The sequence below is a fragment of the Protomyctophum parallelum genome, assembly GCF_964188405.1.
Source record: "Protomyctophum parallelum genome assembly, chromosome: 1".
Taxonomy (NCBI): Eukaryota; Metazoa; Chordata; class Actinopteri; order Myctophiformes; family Myctophidae; genus Protomyctophum; species Protomyctophum parallelum.
In genome coordinates, this window is record NC_139697.1 from 30,359,102 (window position 1) to 30,380,075 (window position 20,974).

Consider the following 20,974-nt stretch of genomic DNA (forward strand, 5'->3'; position numbering starts at 1 on the left):
TATAGAATGAATGTATGTCAACGCACGTGTGTGTATGTGTAAGTGCGTGCACAATTTCCCAGCAAAGATGACAGTGACAATGACATTGGTGGCAGTGCCTTAAGGTCTGTGGAGCGGCACACAGATGGCATGTGCCAGTTAGAGAGCGCCCTCAGCCATCTGAGGCCGCACGGCAGGGAAGCACTGTTCACCAGGCCATCTACCTGCCTGCTTAGCTCCTCTCTCTGTCAGAATTACATGGGCCAATATGCAGTAGCTCGGTGAGGTAACTCAATGGGGAATATGCCATTATGACCTATTTGCATCACAGGCTGTTTAGGCGCGGCTGAGGAGAAGAACAGTTTTTTGATGTTAATTTAACTCTGAGAGCATACAGATGGAAGGGGTCCATTTGGTTTGATTTGTACACTCATCATTGGTAATATCCTTGAAACACCCATCCCTCACACCGCCTCCCGAGCTCCTGTCTGTTTTGCAGCGTACTATTGTACTGCGGTATACGCAGTTTCAGTTTGTGGGTCTTCTAGACTGACATCAGTTCCCATCAAACAGACCTAAAGATGCTACCTATTTCCTCCAACTGTAAATACAGGGCTTGTCTGACAGGAACCCCTTTTGTTGGTTTTACCTTTCAATCTCAGGAACCTCTTTTGATGTACACTATAGCAACATAACTTTTTGTCCTTTTTTAATACATAGGCCTATTTTAAGTTTTTCAGAATGAAAACTTAGGTCAGGATTTAGAAGGCATAGAATCGGCCTCAGGTCTTAATGACTTCAGAGTGACTTCGCTGTTTAAATTAAGATGATACTGTTCTCTGAAAATGACCATATAAGGTAATAACATTTTATGTGTTTACTCTTGAATAGTGAAAGAAAACTAGCAGTGTGAGTTTCTGTGCATTCCAGGAACATCTCACTTTAAACAAGTCATTATCCAGACAGTGTTTGTGTTCAGTAAACCGGAGCAGTGTCGTCAGACTTGGGAGGAGAAGGATGTAAATGGCTCCCGAGTGCTTCCTTCCTTCCTGCTCATTACAAGCACCCATGCGCTCTATGAAGTTTCACCGGCAGTTGAACTGTCCTCAAACAGCCCTGAATGGCTGATGGTAGCCCCCGTCGTACAACGATCAAAAAGCTCACTTTGTATGGCCTGATCCTGTATGAGATGAATGTACTGTAGCAAGTGAGCCGAACAGCAGAGCGATCTGAAAAAAAAAAACAAGATCTATAAGCTCAGCTCACGCGGTGGTAAAGTGCCTGCCCACCACCACAGAGGTTGTGGGTTCGAATCCATCACGTTGCAGCTGGCTTTGTTGAGCATAAGAACACAATAGAGCGTCGCAGTCCCTCCCCCTTTCAGAACAACGAGTGGCCCAGGAAATAAATCCCAATGCAATTTTCCCATAGGCATTTCTTAAAGTATTTATTTAAAGACGGTTACGCCGCGGACAAAGCCAACTCGGATCGTGACAAATCATGACAATGAACAGAATGTTTTGGGCCGATCAAATATCAAAGAAGAAGAAAAACAAAACAAATAGTGTTGTCTCCTGCCTTTATTTACGATCCGAGTTGGCTTTGTCCGCGGCGTAACCGTCTTTAAATAAATACTTTAAGAAATGCCTATGAGGAAAATGAACAGCGATTTATTTTCCGGGTCTCTCGAGGGGGCGGGACTGCGACGCTCTATTGGATCGTGTTCAGAGGAGGGAAGCCGGGCGGAAAGGGTGAGAAATAGTCACTGCACGTAATATTACGGGCAGTGACTGCAACTCCTTGCAACATGCAACTACTTGCAGCCATTATCCCCAATGGCAGTTGCATTGGTGGGCCTTAAATCGGTTTTGTTGCAAGGAGTTGCAACTAGTTGTATTGGTGTGGATTGGTCTTAAGACTGATGCAATCCTGTTGAAAGAGAGAGTTACGACAATCTCACCACGACACGACCATATCGTTCATGTGTCGCACAAATTTGCACATGCTTCATTACACACCTATTCAGTGTTTGAAAGCTTAACTGTTACAGAAAGTTGGTTTTGGCAATAAATTATTGAATATTGTTTGAATATTATCCATCTCTCATTCATTAGCTCTGCGCTGCAGGTTTTAGGGCACTGAATGGTTATAATGAGCATTATGACCAAATGTGACACATTAGAGCTTGTACATTGTCTATTTTCACTACTTAGTTTTTATCATTTATAGTTTTTTTTCTTTTCGGCTGGTGTCAGGAATGGATGGTGTCACACGTAGCACCTTTCAATAGGGCAGATGATAATCATCAATGTTGAAAACCGGGACCGTTTCAGTATTTTCAAGATTTTAGCCTAATTATGTTATCAGGACTCGAGGACACCCAGCTTGAAACCAGGACAATCCCGGCCAAACCGGGACAACTGTCACTGTAGGTCATGATGAGTGATGTGAATCCATATAGCGTCCTCACACTGGCCTTGGAGGCTGAAGCTGGAACAGTATAGATAGATATAGGTTATCCCCCCAGGAAATGTAGGAGACACACAGAAGTACGTCTTGCTGCAATTACACCAGTGTTGCCAAGTCACGCATATTCTACGTGACTTTGGGCTTGTTTTTCTGTAAAGTTGCTTGAAAATATTGTAAGTTGCGATATTTGGGGTGATTATTTTGGGCTCGCTTCCTAATGTTGTTTAAAACAGTGGCTCACGGCACGTTGTAGATTGGGTTCAAGTGGTAAAACAGATTTGGATGTATACTGTGGTCATGTGCCTACTGGGGGTGCTTGTTTTTGTAGACCTGGCAGATTGTTTCTGCTAATCTGGCAACACTGACCTCTGGTCTGGCTAGTCCAAAATAATACTTTCCCCCATTTTAGTGCATAGGTGACAGACTGACATGCTTGATATCTGCTGCTAAGTTATGACTCGCGCGCACAATAGACTATACGGACACAGGGCTGTTCCTATATTTTCAGTTTTGTATGTATTTTAAACATGCACCTATGAGGAATACAGCATACTATTTGACACTGCTCATATTATATTAGGATATTTGACATGTATGACATGTTTTCCTTGTTTCGATCCTTCTCTATTCTTCACCCCTTTCTTGAATACTGCACCTGTGATACTGTGACAATCAAGTTGAATCATGAATCTTTGATCTTACAAGTGTCTCTAGGCTAAGTGACAAGGTTATTGTTTGCTAGGCCTCGGGGGAAAACAAACCACCACAAGGACGTTACAACCAACGTAAAACTAATTTCACCGCGGTTGTGCTGTCACCCGCTCAGGTAGACACAAGTTATCGCCATTCAATGACGTGAAAGAGTAGCAAGAGAAAGGGGCTGTTAGCATTTGATGAATTGAACAATGTGGACCCTGTTGTAAACAAGTGTAATGCTTAATTGGGTCGTCCACTCACAGTTGACAGTCTTTGTATTGAGTTTGTGCTTAAAATGTACTGTAAATTCTACAAACTGTTAATAAATATTTCAATCAATCAATCAAAAAAGCACCTGAGAGGAGCATGAATGCCAAAGTACACGATTTAACCAACCAGATGTTTCTCATTAGAGCTCCTAATTGAACCGATCACACAACAAGATGAGTGTCCTCACAAATTATGCAAATAACAACAACAACCAAGAAAAGTCCATGACGTTCACTTTGAGAGCAGCTTGTCAGAGCTGTTGTGGTTGTTAGCCCAGGGGTTCTCAACGTGTGGTCGGGGGACCCCCAGGGGTCCATGAGGAGCCACAGGTCTGTAATCAAACAGACCCATTTGGGTCTATTTGTATGCTCTCAAGAGTTAAATTAATGGTGTAAAACAATATATATCCAAAAGGGTGTCCGTGGCGTGGCCTAATGCATATTAAACTGCAAGTCCTTGAAATGAAAAAGGTTGAGAATAACTGGTTTAGCCCCTCACAGAGCCAGTCTGAGTATTGTACCCTGCCAGAGAATGCAGCTGTGCAAACAGATAACAGAGAGATAGCAAGAAATTATAGGGGCCTGGTGTCCTTGTGTCTTCCAATTTAGCAGCTTAATGATGCATTAATGCTGAATATAGCCAGAGGCGAAAACTTTGATTGTTCGGCGGGCCGCATGCAAATTTGCCTTCGGCTTTTCCCAGCCACATGTCACGAGGCATTACGTTATCCACAAGATCCAAAGTGGTGATTAAACATCGCTGCGGTGTGTCTGTAAACGAGAATATGCTATATGCAGCGTGTTTCTGTGAAACGCGACATGTGCTGAAGATGCTAATAATTATGAACAAGAAAAGGTAACACCACAGCGTTACTTTTATTTGCAGGTGAGGTGTCAGGCTAGTTGCTTTTAAAGCTGCAATCCATGACCTTTTTAATGAATAAAACATTATTTTGACCAATCTGTATGGCATTAGAGTATGTTAATTGCGACTGAAGGTCGCAGTAAACTATGGAATCGTGCATTTCCGTCAGTGTGTTGGTCGGGCACCACATATGGTGCCCAGGTCTCGTGACATCATGTGACATCATCAGGGATGGGGATGTGGAGACCCTGATGTCATAGAAATTGGATAGAAATGCGACCTGCTGTCACAGTGAAGCCCATATATGGAGAACCCTGATGTCATCAATATTGGCCAGCAACTCTACATCTGACCTCAAACCCTTAGATCTCCAATTCTCCAATTATGGATATAGGTCAGAATCTGTTCTGACATTCCATATGTTGATCCTATTCATTCCCCATCCATCCTTCCTCCTCGATGTCTCCCTTTTGACTTATACCTGTCCATTAAAATTTCAAACTCTAGACGGGCCTGCCCCAAAGTTATTAGTGCAGCCGCGCCCGGCAAAACTAGAGTTCTCAACAGGCCCACATGTCCATTCAAACTCTAGACGGGCCTGCCCAAAGTTATTAATGTCAGTAGGCCTACAGAATACCTACTGGTTGACATTGGTTGACCTTGACCTATACTGGTTGACCTTGGATGAAGGTGTTCACACGAGGGTTCGAGTCCCGGATAGAATATAAAAGTTACATATCGTCTGCCTGGGCCGTGGCACCTTGGCTGGTAAGCCAGATTTACAGCGTGTTGCGGATTCGAGTCCCGATCCCGACGAACTTTTTGCTGTGTGTCCTCCCCCATCTCTCTCCCCTTTCCTGTCTACCTACTGTCTGTCAAATAAAGGCAAAAACAGCCCCAAAAATATATTTAAAAAAAAGTTACATATTGTCAATGTCGGGTGGAAATCGTGTAGGCCTACTGTACTGTATGTCCAAAACCGTTTTTTTTTTTTTTTTTAATAATTAGTGAAAATTGTAGATCGGCTATTTTCACTACTTTTGTGTGAGTGCGACACATGTACAGTATAATGACGTAGGGCAGGGGTACTTGAGAACTACTTTTAAAATGGCTCAACATTTTGGACAGCAGATGTTGGACAGCCATCTGTCCAACATCTGCAGACGCGCTGGACAACGTCTTGGAGCACTGCGCAAGCTGGCCAACAAGCTTGATGCTAAAGGCAGGGCCAACATCTACAAAACCCAGGTCAGGAGCATCATGGAGTACTCCTGCCTAGCCTAGATGAACGCCTCTCTGACGACTCTCAGGCAGTTAGACCTCATCCAAAAGAAGGCCTTAAATATCATCGGGGTAGATGAGGACCTTGCCCTACAGCAGTACGCCATCGGCAAGCTGAGTCATCGCAGAACAGTTGCAGCAACAACTGTTCTCTACAAGATGCACACTCCCAACTGTCCAGTGGACCTCAAAGCACTACTACCTCAAGCTCACACCTCAGTTCGAATCACGGAGAGTACTACCAAGCCACGCCCTGGAAACCCCCAAGTCAAACACCAAATGCCTTGATAGGAGCTTTCTCCACTCTGCTATAAGGACATGGAACAGCCTTCCCCCTGTGGTTGTTGGAGACATTACATCTAGCAGTGTTCACGCCTTCAAGAAGAGGTTGAACAAACACCTCCTCAGTATGTGACTGTAATCCCACAAAGCTCAAGGACTGTCATTCATCCAACATTCAGTTTTACACATACTGTACTGCCTGACTGAGTAGCTGCAGATCATTGATGGGCCCTTTGAATGTATTTTTCCCATAGCCTGTATCTGCTTAAGCTTAATAATACAAAATAAAAATAAAACATGATGTGCCCGAGGGGGCTTTGCAATAGCGGCACTGGCACGGAATGGGAAATAGTGCAGGGAAAAGTCTTCTTCCCCATTCTCTGTATTCTTTGTAATGCTACTGACTCTTGAACACAAATTGGACCTTGGGCTTGCCTATAATTTTAGAAGCCGTGAAGCGAGTCGACAGGCCCTGTTGTCAATCAATCGAGTGACCTTAATTGAAGTGACAAATGCCAAAAAGAGGCGTTTTGAGATTTATTTTATGAATATATTTTTGGGGCATGTCATGTATACCTACACAGCATTTGTGATCTACTGGTAGGTCACCCCTGAAGTAGGGTATTCATTTATGAGAAAATGTAAAAAGTTGTATGTATGTATTTATGTATGTGTGTGTGTGTGTGTGTGTGTGTGTGTGTGTCACACACACACACACACACACACACGCTGAATATCTTAGCCATAACAGAACCCCTCGACTTCTCCAAATGACCAAATGAATGGCGCTGCCACCAGAGGAAAGCACTGCAAACAACAGCCCGAGAAACATAAAGAACTGCAGACAATAGAGCCACCTGCCACCTCTCCTCCACAGACCACAACCAGTGTTAGGTTGTCAGCTCACATTCTATAGAGAGAGAAATATGGCCGTTGGCAACACCTAGGCCAATGCATCTGGGTGACATTCAGAGTGAAACATAGGGCACAGGTATAACAAATTCTATCAATTTTTTATCTAGGAAGCAAGAAAGTGTTGTTGTGTTATTATAGTCACAAAACTACTTGTACTTACTGTAGGTGACCCCTTTGATCAATATTACCAGACAAAGACTTGCCTTGAGCCGGATTTTTACTTCATCATACAAAAGCGCTGCAGGCCAAAAATAGCCGACCTACACTCAAAATGTGTATTGCAATCTGATGTGAGCTTGTATATTAGCTATTTTTGACTCGCCCTGCTCTGCTACTTTCGGCTAAGCAGGCCGGTAAGGCAAACAAAAGTGCATGACAACACATGTTTACATCACAAATAACTTGTCGAGGTGACAAGTGTGTTATTGATTGATTGATTGAAGTATACAGTTTGCAGAATTACAGTACATTTCAAGCACAACTCAATACAAAAACTGTTAACTGTGATTGGACGACTCACGACACCATAAAGCATTACAGTTGTTAACAAGAGGGTCCACCGTTTTCAATTCATCATAACATTTAGATACGTACAAATATACACTTCTACTGTATATAGCCAAAAACAGGAAATCATCGTAAAGGAGGTAAAAAGGGGAAAAAACATATACAGTGAGCGTATATGAGAGTAAGTGAGAGTATTAGTGTACCAAAGATGGTGGATTATAGGGCAGTAGGCATTACTCATGCTAACCACAAACGTTGTGCATGGATGTTGTAAAGGGCAGAGTTCTGCATTCTTTTAAGCTTTGCGGTCAGCTAGCCAGTAATGGCCAGCTGACCCAATTCCTTTCTATTCGAAATACCAACAAACTTCTAGTCTTCTCAGTAAACCTTAAAATGAGTGTTATGGTTTCCGGCCTCAGCTGCCTGACTCAGACGACACATATAGCTGCATAAGCATATTGAACCATGACATGATGATTGTCTACTACTGTATCAGAGGGACTGACTGTACGTACAATATGATATGAGATGCAAGCGTGTTCCTGCTCATTCTGTTCTTATCATGGTTTCCATAATCTACTAGGGACATCATAGATCTACTGTCCTACTGTATATATTACTCTCTGTATATGTAATAAACTTCAGAATGCATGGTAACATATCGCTAGATGGTTGCCCTTTTAATCATTACAATGAGCATACCATCCTTTTTAACATGTGGGTCTGGGTTCTTTGTCACTCTTATTCTTACTTTGATACGATTTAATTCCCCAAAAACCTTACTTTTTTAAATGGAATTAGGTCAATTGTGCTAATCATGGAACTGCCAGGGGGGCAGTTCAGTGTGTTTTTTTGCGAGCTTGTAGATCTTTTGTCGATGTTATAAGCCCAGACCACACCAATACCAATTTGTTGGGGTATGATATGTCCTGTTGCATGGTGGTGCATGTCGACGCAAGTGATTCAATTCAAAAGAGCTATGGTTGCTTGCAACTACATGCGTCTACTACATGTGTCTACTCGCAGCCGTTTGGTTGCAAGGAGTTGCATGGCGACCCATTGGTGTGGTTTGGGCTTTAAGGCCAGTCCATAACAGTGCAACGCCTTGCAATTGCCATTGAGGATAATGATTGCAAGGAGTTGCATTGGATTGGACTGGCTAGTGGCAAAAGGCCCCAGGTGCCAAAAACACATGTGCCGTTAAGTCTGGATATCACTGGAGAATTCCTCCTGAGGTGTTGCACAAAACGTACCCACTTTTGAAATAATCAATTCAATTACTTTTATTTTTTTTATTTTGAATTCTGTTTCTGCAGGTATACCAACATGTAGGCAGCATCACAGAGGCGAACATCCCACTGATCATCCATCCCACATCATCACTGCATTTTGTTTGCAAAAATTCACTGGACAGGTCAGCTTTTAACCTCTTATGACCGAGCTACTGTACACCGAGCGTGTTTGTGCGCATCTGTGCATGGAATTTACTGTGTGCGTACAGCGTACAGCGTTTGGAAAGACCCAATGTATGTCAATGATAACGGCTACACCAGAAACACGGATAGCGCAAGCCACGGATACGCAAGCTCTAAAGGATCGGTTCTATTTCTTTACGTGCGTATGCGGCCCCACATGCACATATATTGTCACACATGCTCGATATAGCTGGGCCGTTAAGCCCTATACATTGTTGAGCGGAGTACCTCAGGGTTCTATACTAGTACTTTTGCATTGCAATAGAGTAGACCTTCGCTTGCACATACCCTCAGGCAGAGTGTTGGTGGAGCTGTGGAGAGGCTGGCAATGAGACTACTATAGAGCTCCAAAGTCTGGTGTCATTTGCGCATCCTATAGGGTTCTGAATACAGTAGACATGTTTAATATAGCATAATATAAGAACTGTGTTCCAAAAACAACCACATGAGCACAGCTGTTAGACTCATTTGGAAGCATCAAGTGACGGCGAGAAAACATAAAATTTACTGCCGCCGAATTAGTTTCATTTTTGCCAGAAACAGACTGTATCAAATATGAGTGACTGACTATCATAAACAATACAGAGACACCTCCCCAACAATATCACTGGGACAATTTGTTTATTTTTGGACCACAATTCTTATTCCTATTCTTCCGGAGCGGCAGGGGCGGTATTGCAGTCGCTGTACCGCACTGTTGTGACGAAAAGAGAGTTGAGCCAGAAGGCAAAGCTCTCCGTCTACCGAGCAATCTTCGTTCCTACTCTCAGCTATGGTCATGAAATGTGGGTCATGACCGAAAGAATAAGGTCGCGAATACAAGCGGCCGAAATGAGTTTTTTTCGACGGGTGGCTGGCATCTCCCTTAGAGATAGGGTGAGAAGTTCAGTCACACGAGAGAGACTCGGAGTAGAACCGCTGCTCTTTCGCCTGGAAAGGAGCCAGCTGAGGTGGTTCGGGCATATGGTTAGGATGCCTCTCGGGCGCCTCCCTAGGGAGGTCCTCGACGCACGTCCCACTGGGAGGAGACCCCGGGCAGACCAAGGCGCAGTTGGAGGAAACACATCGACTCAATAGCCTTGGAACGTCTCGGAATCCCCCAGGAGGAAGTCACTAATGTTGCTCTGGAGAGGGAAGTCTGGAGCACTCTGGTGGAGCTGTTGCCCCCGCAACCCGACTACGGATAAGTGGTTGAAAGATGGATGGATGGATGGAATTCTTATACCTGCATGAGACTATTCTAAGATGACCCTATGTTATTCTCCATAGAAAATGTACCTCCGTGACCCAGGGGATGAACGAGTGACGTCAGGACTTCGGTACTCTATCTATAGTATATGGGACTTTTCTGTTTATGCTCTACGTAAAAGTATATATTTGCGGAAAATAGCAGATCAACAAGCCCTCGCATTCGGCTTGCCGATCCATTGTTTTCTGCGAAGGTTTTCCCAGAATACAGATGCTGGGAGTTTTAAGTGGTTAAGAACTGCCATTCGCTTCAGTGCGTCCTGACAGCTGAAGGTGGCACCTAAACTTCATTCCCTGCCACCATGTCACGTTTCCACGGAAACGATTACAACAAACCATTCTAATTGCCACCCTTTTGGCCACCGGAATACCACCTCTGTTCGAGTGACATACAAAGCTTGGTGGCTATTACTCACTCAGGTGTAATCACTAGCTCCCTGTTCCCAAAACCTTCTGTTTACACAGTCACCCTGCCCCGGGAGATAGCGGGTCCCTGAATCACAAAACATTAGTAACTAGGGCAGGCAACACGAACACGTGCGTGCGTGCGTGAATGGTGGACAATAACATTTACTTAAGTACTTGCACGTTGATGATTTTTAGCAGCTATTATATATATATATATATATATATATATATATATATATATATTATATATATATATATATATATAGTGTATGTGTGTATTTTTCTTCCTTTGACTCAACATGGACTTCAGGTTCTAAATTGAGGCTCTAAAAATAACCCCACAGTTGTTTACTTGTATGGGAGTGCATAGCTCTGAACCAAGCTGGCTCACACAAAATGTCTGTTATTTTGAGGGTTTTTTCTTCTGCTACATTTTGTTATCTTTTGTGAAAAGATCTTTTTTTTTTTTTTTTTACAGTAGTCTATTTCAATTTATATCCATAGTCGAGGGTCTTATTTCCATACCAAATGAACACCACACAGAATAGTATGCACAGCAAAATATAACTCTAATCTAGCTAATCAGAGTGTGCACAAAATGTGGCCAAATGGACCCATACGGTTCAATTTGGTTACATTGGTGCATTCTCAGAGTTCTAAATGGATACTGAGAGTATTTTAATGTGTAGTATCAGCTATCACATTATATAATGCTATATGGGTTGAAGATATTTCCCCACTAATAGCCTTTTTTAATCTATTTTTAATAAGCATCTCGATGCTACTCATTGCATTTTTCTTTTATGTGTCCCATTAACAGTTTGAACATTCGGGTTAATTTGGTTTAATTTGTACACTCTCTGGGTTCAGATTAACACTCTGGAATTTATAGTGTAAAACTCATTAGCTGCTGTACTCTGATATGAGTCAGTGACGTGTCTTAAGCTATATAAATATCTGATGCTGTTCATTTCTTAAAGTAAAGGATTGGGATGCAGGTTGAACCTACGTATACAAATATAATTCACACTTAACTTTCTGACAGCGGCTTGAGAAAGTAGCTTTTTGCTGCTGTGTACCACAGGACAGGTCCAGCTCATAAACCGAGCCAACAACATGACATTTAATAGTCTGCTGCTTTTTAAATTAACCTCCTGCTGTATGTGTTTTGTGTGTGTGTGTGTGTGTGTGTGTGTGTGTGTGTGTGTGTGTGTGTGTGTGTGTGTGTGAAGCAAAATATTTAGCGACTAATTATTAAATCCTTCTGGATTATCCTTGATTCATACACAGTTTAAACAGTCCCAGTTATTTTGGACATGCCATTATAGACAGAAACGTTCCAAAATGTAATTAATTTTGTTCTATATACGACGACAGTATGTAGGCTAGGATCTCTTAAATCCTATGGCCTACTGTCGTTGGCCGGGGTCCCACAGGGGTGTATACTGGGCGCCTTCCTTTTTTCCTTCTACGCCAAATCTCTTCATCAAAAATAGCCAATCTACAAGCTCACAGCCGAAAAGCTCACCTAGGCCTTGTATCCTATACTCTATTACGATCATGCCCAGAATAGGGATGCCATGTACTGTATGGCTGATGTTGATTTCTTTCATTCTTAGGCATGTAGTAGACCTATGTCTCTATGCAACAAACGGACATGACGTAATAAAGCTTCATTTGAACGTTTTGTTTTTTTTACCCCTCCTGCACATTCCACTCACACGCAAGGTGAACCAAATAAGCAGCCCCAGTGAAGCGTATCATATATAATTTCATTTCATTCACAGTGCGACCATGCACAGAGAATTCCAATCGGCCATGGTGTGCACAGCACCGCTAATCTCATCAATTCATCAGCATTCTATGGAAGGAAGAACAGCACAGGAACCTGTAGGCACTAGGCACAGAGCGGAGAGCACTGACAGTCGAGTGTAATTGGGACGAGCGTTTTGTAGCCCCCGCTGCCTAATTTCATTTATGACGATGTACGATGGTGTCGCACAGCTAAAAATAGCAGATCGACAAACCCACAGTGGTGGACGAAGTGCTCCAATTATTTAAGCCTACGTAAAAAAAGCAATATACACAATATTTAAAAATAAATACTAAATAAAATAAAATAAAATAATAAAAGTATACTTAAAGTACCGAAGTGAAGGTACTCAATTTCTTCTTAACATTTTTGAAAATATGTGATCTACAAGCTCGCGAGGTGACCTGTTATGTGAGCTTGTACAGCAGCTATTTTTGAATAGCCAAGGTTAATGCACTGTAAACCATGAAGTGCCACAAGGCTCTGTACTTGGTCCCATCCTTTTCACTTAATTTAGATGCTTCCAATCGGTCAGATCATCCGCCAACATGATATACGGTTCCACTGCTATGCTGATGATACACAGCTGTATCTCAGCACTACACCAACCACTCTGCTCCCCCCACAACTGCCCAACTGTCCAACTGCCTTCATGAAATAAAGACCTGGATGACCACCAACCTTCTCACACTCAACAGCAAGAAAACAGAGCTCATGGTCATGGGTCGCAAAGCGCAGCTTGAGAAGATCGGACATTTTCTTCTCCAGGTGGATGGCTGTTCCATCTCTCCATCCCCTGAAGTTCGCAAGCTGGGTGTCATTCTGGACTCTACCCTCTCCTTTCAATCCAACATCAAATCGGTTAAATTTAGACAGTGTCCTGTTCGGCCTCCCCAACAAGTCCCTTGGCAGATTGCAGTACTTGCAAAACTCGGCTGCCAGAGTGCTCACTCGCACAAAACGCTGGCACCCTTAAACGCCTCCACTGGCTCCCGGTTAAGTTCCGCATCAACTACAAACTGCTCCTCCTCACCTACAAATCCCACCATGCCCTTGCCCCACAGTATCTGACAGACCTCCTCAAGGGCTACACCCCTGAGAGGAACCTGAGGTCTTCGGACATGGAACTCCTCATCATCTGTCACTCGAAAAAACAGACCCTCGGCGATAGAGCCTTCTATGTGGCAGCCCCTGCCCTCTGGAACTCTCTCCCCTTGGAGATTCGCCAGACTCCTACATTGGACTCTTTCAAGTCTGCACTGAAGAGACAATTGTTCACTCAGGCTATTGGCAATTAGTTTGTTTGTTTTAGTTTTTCTGTTTTGTAAAGCGTCCATGGGTTTCTTGGAAGGCTCTATATAAATTAAAGTTATTATTATTATGATTATTATTGTATGTTTTCGATTTCCCCCCATTCATGAGTTTCCATCGGACAGAGTGGGATAGGTGACGCATTTTGATGATAAAAAAAACGTCGTACTGGCATGCAAGGGTTCTGGGATTGAAGCCCAATGCATTTCAATGGTGGCGGTGACGCACAGCGGGTGTGTTCCTCCTCCTCCTGTTGTGATCGCCACTTTGGATTATTTTTCAACACTACGAATGAAAAGGAACGATGATGTCAGCGTGGTCGTTCTTCAAAGGTTAGTGAAATCAAGGTAGTGAACGTGGCATTGCGATTTCATTAATTCCGCAGTGAAACTGTTAATAATCATGCAAAGTAACTAGTAATTAAAGCTGTCAAATAATTGTAATGGAGTAAAAAGTACAATAGTACTAAAAATGTAATTATCAAGTAAAGGAAAATCGGTTGTACAGTACTGGAGTAAAGTACTGGAGTAAATGCACTTTGTTACTTTCCACCACTGCAAGTTCACAACACGTTGCGGATGTGTGATACAATGACTCATAAATATCAAACATGGTACATCAAACATCAATGGCACATCAAGAGCAACGGCCAGAGCGGTTGTTAAAAATTGATGGATGCTGCTGTGTCACACATGCACCCAGGCGTTAAGGACAGTTCTGTCTGTGTATGTGTGGAAAAAAAGAAAAACACACACAGACCTCAATATTATTTTTGGACGAGTCTGAGCATCATGTCCAGCTATTACTAAACACCATATGCTTCCTAATTAGAGGGTGGTACAGTAGGTACAGTATGCTTGTAAACACGTGCACATAAACAGACGCATGCGCGCGCACACACACACTCCATGTCTCACCCGCAGAAATGATCTAGGCCAAATCTCATGCAAGATAATCCAAGTCAGAGGAGGAGGGTGGGAGAGAGAGGCACGCACGCACAGACAGACAGACAGACAGACAGACAGACAGAGAGAGGCAGACAGAGAGAGAGAGAGAGAAAGGCAGAGAGAGAGAGCTGATGGTTTGCATCATCCATTCACCCTGACACTTGGGATGATGCATTATGAGTTATGACACACCCCTGGAATCACAAATTGTACAAGTGGATAAAACTGAAACGATACCTGTGCTACATATAAATTCTCAACCGCACTAGTGTCTGAATCTGACCACCGTTCTAAAACCGTGGCTGCTTAAAATTCACGGTCCCAGACAGTCCACTACTGAAATGGCTGAGCCGCATGGAAGAACATTCATTCTTAAAATGTCATTTTATGCGTCTGAATAATGGAAGCAATATTGCATTTTTATGATTTCTGATAGGGTAAGGGGAGGTTCAAAAAGCTAATTTTCTTCCACAGTAAATGCCATATTGGTTCTATTAATCATGTTAATGTTAATATATTCCTAATTTACACATTGTGTGTTGTGAACAGGGTAACAGCTCAGATGGCCTGAAAACAGCCAGTGTGAATGATTTGGCTGTCTGTTCAGAATCATACTCCATAAGCATAATACAAAATGAATGTCAAAATATGCAACCAGGGTTTCAAATTGTGGGGTGCAAATCACTGCCATTTTAGTAATTTATGTAGGTATAAACCAGAAGAGCTATGAAACAAGTCACATCAAGTGTCTCAAATTGACTCCCATGTATGGTACATTACAGCTGTTGTTTAGTTTGCCTGATACCAGAACCCAGCGGCCCATTCCAGTTGCAACTGACTCCGAGACTGGTTTACTGTTTGTGGAATAACTCATGATTCTCTCTCTCTCTATATATATATATATACACATACACAAAATCAGATTAAATGTATGTATATATATATATATATTCCCAAAATGTACAAGCTTTACAGATCACTACTTCTGTTGTACAACCAAGTATGCATGAGACTTTAGCCTTATCCAACCCACCAGTGTTGTGGTGCAGGGGATTTATTTCAGCTCAGTGGGTTCAGACTTCAGCATCACCTGAATGTCAAACTAAATAAAATAACAGGAGCGCTTTAGGCTATGCCTCTGTAATAGACTCAACATTCATTATTTGTGAACTTGATGAGCCAAACACTTCGATACACTTAAAAGCCTATAGATTAGGTGGAGTCTACAATGTTCTTCAGGACAAGGACCCCTTAGCAGAGAGAGGTGAAGTAGGGACCCCACTACATACAGACTATTAAATATATTCCTAGTGTAAAGACCCGGCCGTAACTTGCTCCTCCAAGGGAGCTAGCTCTCTTGGCATGGCTTGTTGCTTAAAGGTATATTCAGTGATTTCACTTAATTCAAATATCACTTATTTTTGTGTTTTGTTGTGATAATCCTCCCTACTATAGAGTGTGCTGACCATATAAGGAGTTCCTTCCTGTCCCCAGTTCACCCCTGGGGTCGAAAAACCTTATGTTTCGTTTTTGGCTAGGTGGCCCAGCCTTCGTCCAATCGCAAATTCGCAATATTGCTTGCTCTGGGTGGATCTTTGTTGGTTGTAAAGTGTCTTGAGACAACTCGTTGTGATTTGACACTATAATAAAATTGAATTGAATTGAATTGATAGAGAGGGGCCTTCCGCCAATCATGATCGTGCGGGGGCGGGCCTTTGTGTGCGTGCTGTTGGCCTGTCACGTGTCCCCCCCACTGTAGTGCGTGGGGAAGAGGTAGAAGAGTTTCCTCCTTCCGGTTCCTAGGGACCACCATCCATGAATCCTTATCATGGGATCATAATAAGCAAATCACACCAGCGTCTCTATTTCCTGCGGCAGCTTAAGAAGTTCAAAGTCAGCCAAGCAGCCATGACTCACTTCTATAGGGCCACTATTGAAAGTGTTCTCACCTTCTCCATGCTTGTCTGGTTTGGTCACACAACCTCTCAAGACAAATTAAAGCTGGAAAGAGTAGTACGTCGCGCATCAAAAAACAGGGGCGAGGGACGTGAGGGACTCGAGGAGTGAAGCGAGGAGTGAAGCGAGAAGCACGCTTCAGAAAGGCGGGGTAGTGTAACGACCCTGCAAAATACCTGGCTGTAACCTGCTCCTCCAAGGGAGCTAGCTCTCTTGGCGTGGCTTGTTGCATAATGCTTGCCTGGTCTACTGAGTTGGAGATCGGGGTTCGACTCCAGCTCAGGGTGTTAACGTTACAATATTTAGATAACTTCATAGACTTGTTTGACAGCACTATCACCACTGTTGTGAAAATGTGTTTTCCCCTCTACACCAAATCTATTTGCCGAAAATAGCTGATCTCTGTGAATGTTCCCTTAGAAAAGGGCTGCTAGGGTCCAAGTGATTAATGTAAAAAGAAAGGTTGTGTGTGTGTCCCACCTCCTAGAGGTTGTAGACAATAAAAGTCAGCTCTGAGAGGGGATTGACGATTTACTGATACCATTGGTACAATTAAGAATCTGATCAGCCTTAATAAGTACATGTCCACTCCACAAAATGTCTTCAAAAGATGCTGGTGTAAGAACAACCTTAAAGGCACAATCCCACTTTTTCCCCTCTCTCTCTCTCTTTTGTTTGAGACGAGTTGTTAGCCACACAAATATCGAACAATGGTGATATACAGTACTGTACAATACATGAAGAGTCCCCTGGTTATCAGCGGCTCCTTGGGGGGAGATTGATTGATAGTTGATGCTCCATTGTTACACGTACATGTAAATACAGCTAAGAGAACATACACGAATGTTCACCGTTATCACTACAGTACACAGTAAAGCCAAATGACGTACCAGCCTGAATCCCTGCGTTCCGTGAATCTGTTTTGTCAGTCTGGCCAGCAGGCAGCAGACTCGTATTTCATAACGTCACCCGTTATGTAGCCACGTTGTTGCTGATACATTATCAGCCAGCACCACTCTGTCCATGCTTTTCTCACTCGAGACGAGAGTAAAACCTATGGTAAAAAGTAAACACTAATTTGATTCAGTAGTACACAAAACCTGACGGCTGTGTGGGGTGAGTTTAGTGAATGATACGTACGATGCAGGGCAACAGCAGTGCAGTGCAGTAGCTGCACAATGAAAGACTGGGTATCGAGGCTAATACAACGTCAAACTGGTGTTTTTTTTTTCTTTTTCTCAACCTCAGACCAATGAGAAGCCCCGGGTCGATCTCACCAGCTTACATGTCCCACCTACCTTGAAGATAGGACCCTTTCCAGAGTAGAAAGTGACAAAACAGATTCACAGAACGCAGTGATTCAGGCTGGAACCCAGGCTAAAATGACCGACGAAATAATGTCAGCAAGTGTTCTTAGACTCGCAGTCTCAGATAACAATCTTATTCAACTGGGGTCCTAAAAATGAACCACTTGAACCCTATACTTGTTTGGTCTTATGACAGAGTAAGACAGCGGTGCTACACTTGTAAGGCAATTATAAGTCATGGGTTCTCAGCAGGGTCATGGACGTATCATTTAATTGAATCGATTCAATTACTTTCAGCCAATTAAATCCATAATTGGAAGCGCCCAATATTCATCTGGGAATATTACGGATTGCGTCTTTAAGGCTGTGTGTACAGGCTTGTGTGTACAGGCTTATATGAAAGTTATGTCGTTAAAAAAAAGGCATATACCAAAATAAATTACCTCAACATCGCAAATGCAAAGTATGACACACTCAAACTTGTGCATTCATGTTATCAGTTCATAGTCATATTTTTGAACCACAACAAAACAGGAATAACAAAAGGAATGTTTGCTATAGATCAAAGCAGGGTATAAAAAAGTATTTGGTAAAAGACTAACCCTACTGGAAAAGCTATGATGTTAGGGAGACAGTCTTCAGCTTAAACAGGTCGTTGTCATCATTATCATCATCATCATCATCAGTTACTTAAACCAGTGGTTCTCAAAGTGGGGTGCGGGGACCCTCAGGGGTCCTTGAGGGGGTTGCCAGCCAAATTAATAGTTAGGAACCAAATGGACCCTTATGTGTCTGTAACTCAGAGTGTACACCGATGATACATACTACAGTGTAGACTGGGGGGTGTGGGAGATGAAAATTGTATCCATGAAATTAAAGGGATTCTGACATTTAAAAAAAGTTTTTGTAATATGTATTTCTTTTTTTAGGTTTTCTGAGCTCAATTGCACCCAAAACACTTAACATTCAGTATATTTTCTGTGTTCTGGAGTTTTCTGGCTGAAACAAGTGCTCTGATTTGCCTGTGGACTGTGAGGTAAGACTCCACAAATCCCATATATGACAGGAATTTGCCAGCAGATGCCACTGTTTTAATTTCGTTGTACACGTTGCAATGACAAATAAAGATCTATCTGTTTTCATTGCAGCTCAAAAGGCACACACAGAAGACACAGGAAAACCTAAAACTACAGAAAATCCACTGAATGTTCAGGTTGTGTGGGTGTAATGCTCAACCTTTAAAATGGTTGAGTATCACTATAACAGAAATTTGGGGGTCCTTGACATGAAGAAGTTTGAGAACCACTGACTTAAACCCTATATGCTTATTTGACTGGGGTCCCACATCAGGGCTCTATACTAAGGTCTCTAGTACTTCCTGGACGGAAGTACTAGCGGTGTGGACCACCGCGAATGTTTGCCCCAGAATAGGGCCACTATAGGGTTATGTGGTTAACAACATATTGGGACATCACTGGGCGCCCGACTCCTGTTTTAAATCCCCCACGCTGTTGAAATGATTGGCCAGCTCCTGGAACACAGAAGTCCTGCCCAGGTGGTCGTTCCGTCTCTTCTCCATCACCATGTCCTCCAGACTTTGAAACTCCAGCACGTGCGCGTGTTTGTCTGAGAGCATTATTTTCAGCCGGTACGGCTGCTTCCCAATCCGTATCTCTCCGCCCATCTTGAACTCGCGCTTGCCGAAACGGCACCAGGCGGCGAAGCACTCCGAGTTCCGCCAGCTCAGCTCGCGGTCCTTCAGTCCCACCTGCTCCATGGCGTTCTGGACCACCACGTCCGCGCCCAGCGGCTTGAACCTGTAGAGGTCGTTGACGATCCGGCACCTCCTGCCCTGGCTGGCGTCCGTCAGGAAGCTGTTCTTCACCTCGGAGCGGTGCAGGTGCACCACCTGGAAGTCTCCCACGTACACGGCCCAGTGAGGGTACTGGCCCGTGGCCACGAACTCCACCAGGTCTCCCGCTTTGCACCTGTTGGAGGGGGTGTGAATTCAACTAATAGATTTAATCGACAATTAAATTAAAGAATAATCAATAATCAATCCTCATTTTGGGCATGTCACCATAGGCAAAAAGTTGACAAATTTCAAAAACATATACCGTATTATACCGGCTATCTTCAGCCATCTAAAAGATCACAACATGCATGCATTGTGAGCTTGTAGATCGGCTATTTTCACTATTCTTATAAAATTCGTATAAAATAATTCTTAAAATGGTTAATCAATTTGTTGAGATATATTAAAAGGTCCTCGATTATTCGATAATGGAATACAATCGCCATAAGGAAATGATCGGTGCATTCCCCAACTAACCTGTTGAGCAGGTTCTCAGGCGAGGCAGCCTCCAGTTCCGCGGACCTGGCGGTCTTGTCGTAGATGCACTCGTCGCGGTAGTAGACTGCGCACTCCACCTCGTCACGCTGATCGTATGGCTTCTCCTCCCGGTTCTGGTCCCGGAGGTCGCTGCCATCGGCCGCGGTGCCGCCGTCCTCCAGTTCGTCGTCGTCGCTGGAGAATATGTATGACACCCCGATCCGAGGTCCCGGTCCCCCGCCGCCGCCGCGGCAGCCGCCGCCGCCCTCCTCCGGGTCCAGACCGTTGGGGTCCACGTCCACGGTGGGAACTTCGGCGTAACTTAGATGTGACAGCTTGTCCACCTGGTTGCCCATATATGCCACCTGGTAGCGGCGAGTAATGCGATCTGCAACTCAGCCTTGGGTAGCAACTAGCCTACCAGTCGCGAAACATCCCCACCATCTGTCAGTCAGCCACCTGCGGACCTACCGACGGTCAAAACTCACCCTCTTGACGGCCAAAACTTCATCAAAACGCCCCTCAAGTGTCCCCAAATAGGGAATTACGCACAGATCTCGATGATCTTGTGATTTGTAGATACGTAGACGGGCAAACAATGGCCGATCAACAAGTGTCTTGAGGGAAAACGCCACAATTATTTTTTTTACCGGAATGGAATATCCAACCAGGTGTCGCCCTATAGCCTCACACCGCACCTGCTCCTAAATTCCCCGTGCGTAAAGTTGTTTTATAGGCTGTCGCGTGTGTAAAAACGAGCCATCAATCCAACCAGAATATAAAAAGGATGATAAATGCGCTCCATACCTTCCGCAGATATAAGAGTCGTCAGTTAGAAAGCAGGCTTCCTTCCTTCCGCACACTATCGTTCGAGCACAACAGAGCTCCCATAGTGAAGGGCTGCTATGCACACA

General features: G+C 43.6%; 1 protein-coding gene across 1 annotated transcript; it reads right to left on the reverse strand.

Moving 5' to 3' along the window:
- Window positions 1–18,968: 18,968 nt before the first annotated feature.
- On the reverse strand, window positions 18,969–20,974 carry lratd2a (LRAT domain containing 2a). The gene is made up of 2 exons (XM_083766198.1): window positions 20,061–20,974; window positions 18,969–19,716 (listed from the first exon to the last, which is right to left on the reverse strand). Exons 1-2 carry the CDS (start codon window positions 20,414–20,416, stop codon window positions 19,200–19,202), a joined length of 873 nt encoding a protein of 290 aa, XP_083622324.1. The 5' UTR covers window positions 20,417–20,974; the 3' UTR covers window positions 18,969–19,199.

Bases quoted from the DNA above. Each gene is read 5' to 3' on its own strand.
- lratd2a (XM_083766198.1), bottom strand. From the start codon at position 20,416: ATGGGCAACCAGGTGGACAAGCTGTCACATCTAAGTTACGCCGAAGTT. The intron at 19,717-20,060 runs GTTAGTTGGGGA...CCCCTCCAACAG, and splicing joins CCTGAGAACCTGCTCAACAG to GTGCAAAGCGGGAGACCTGG.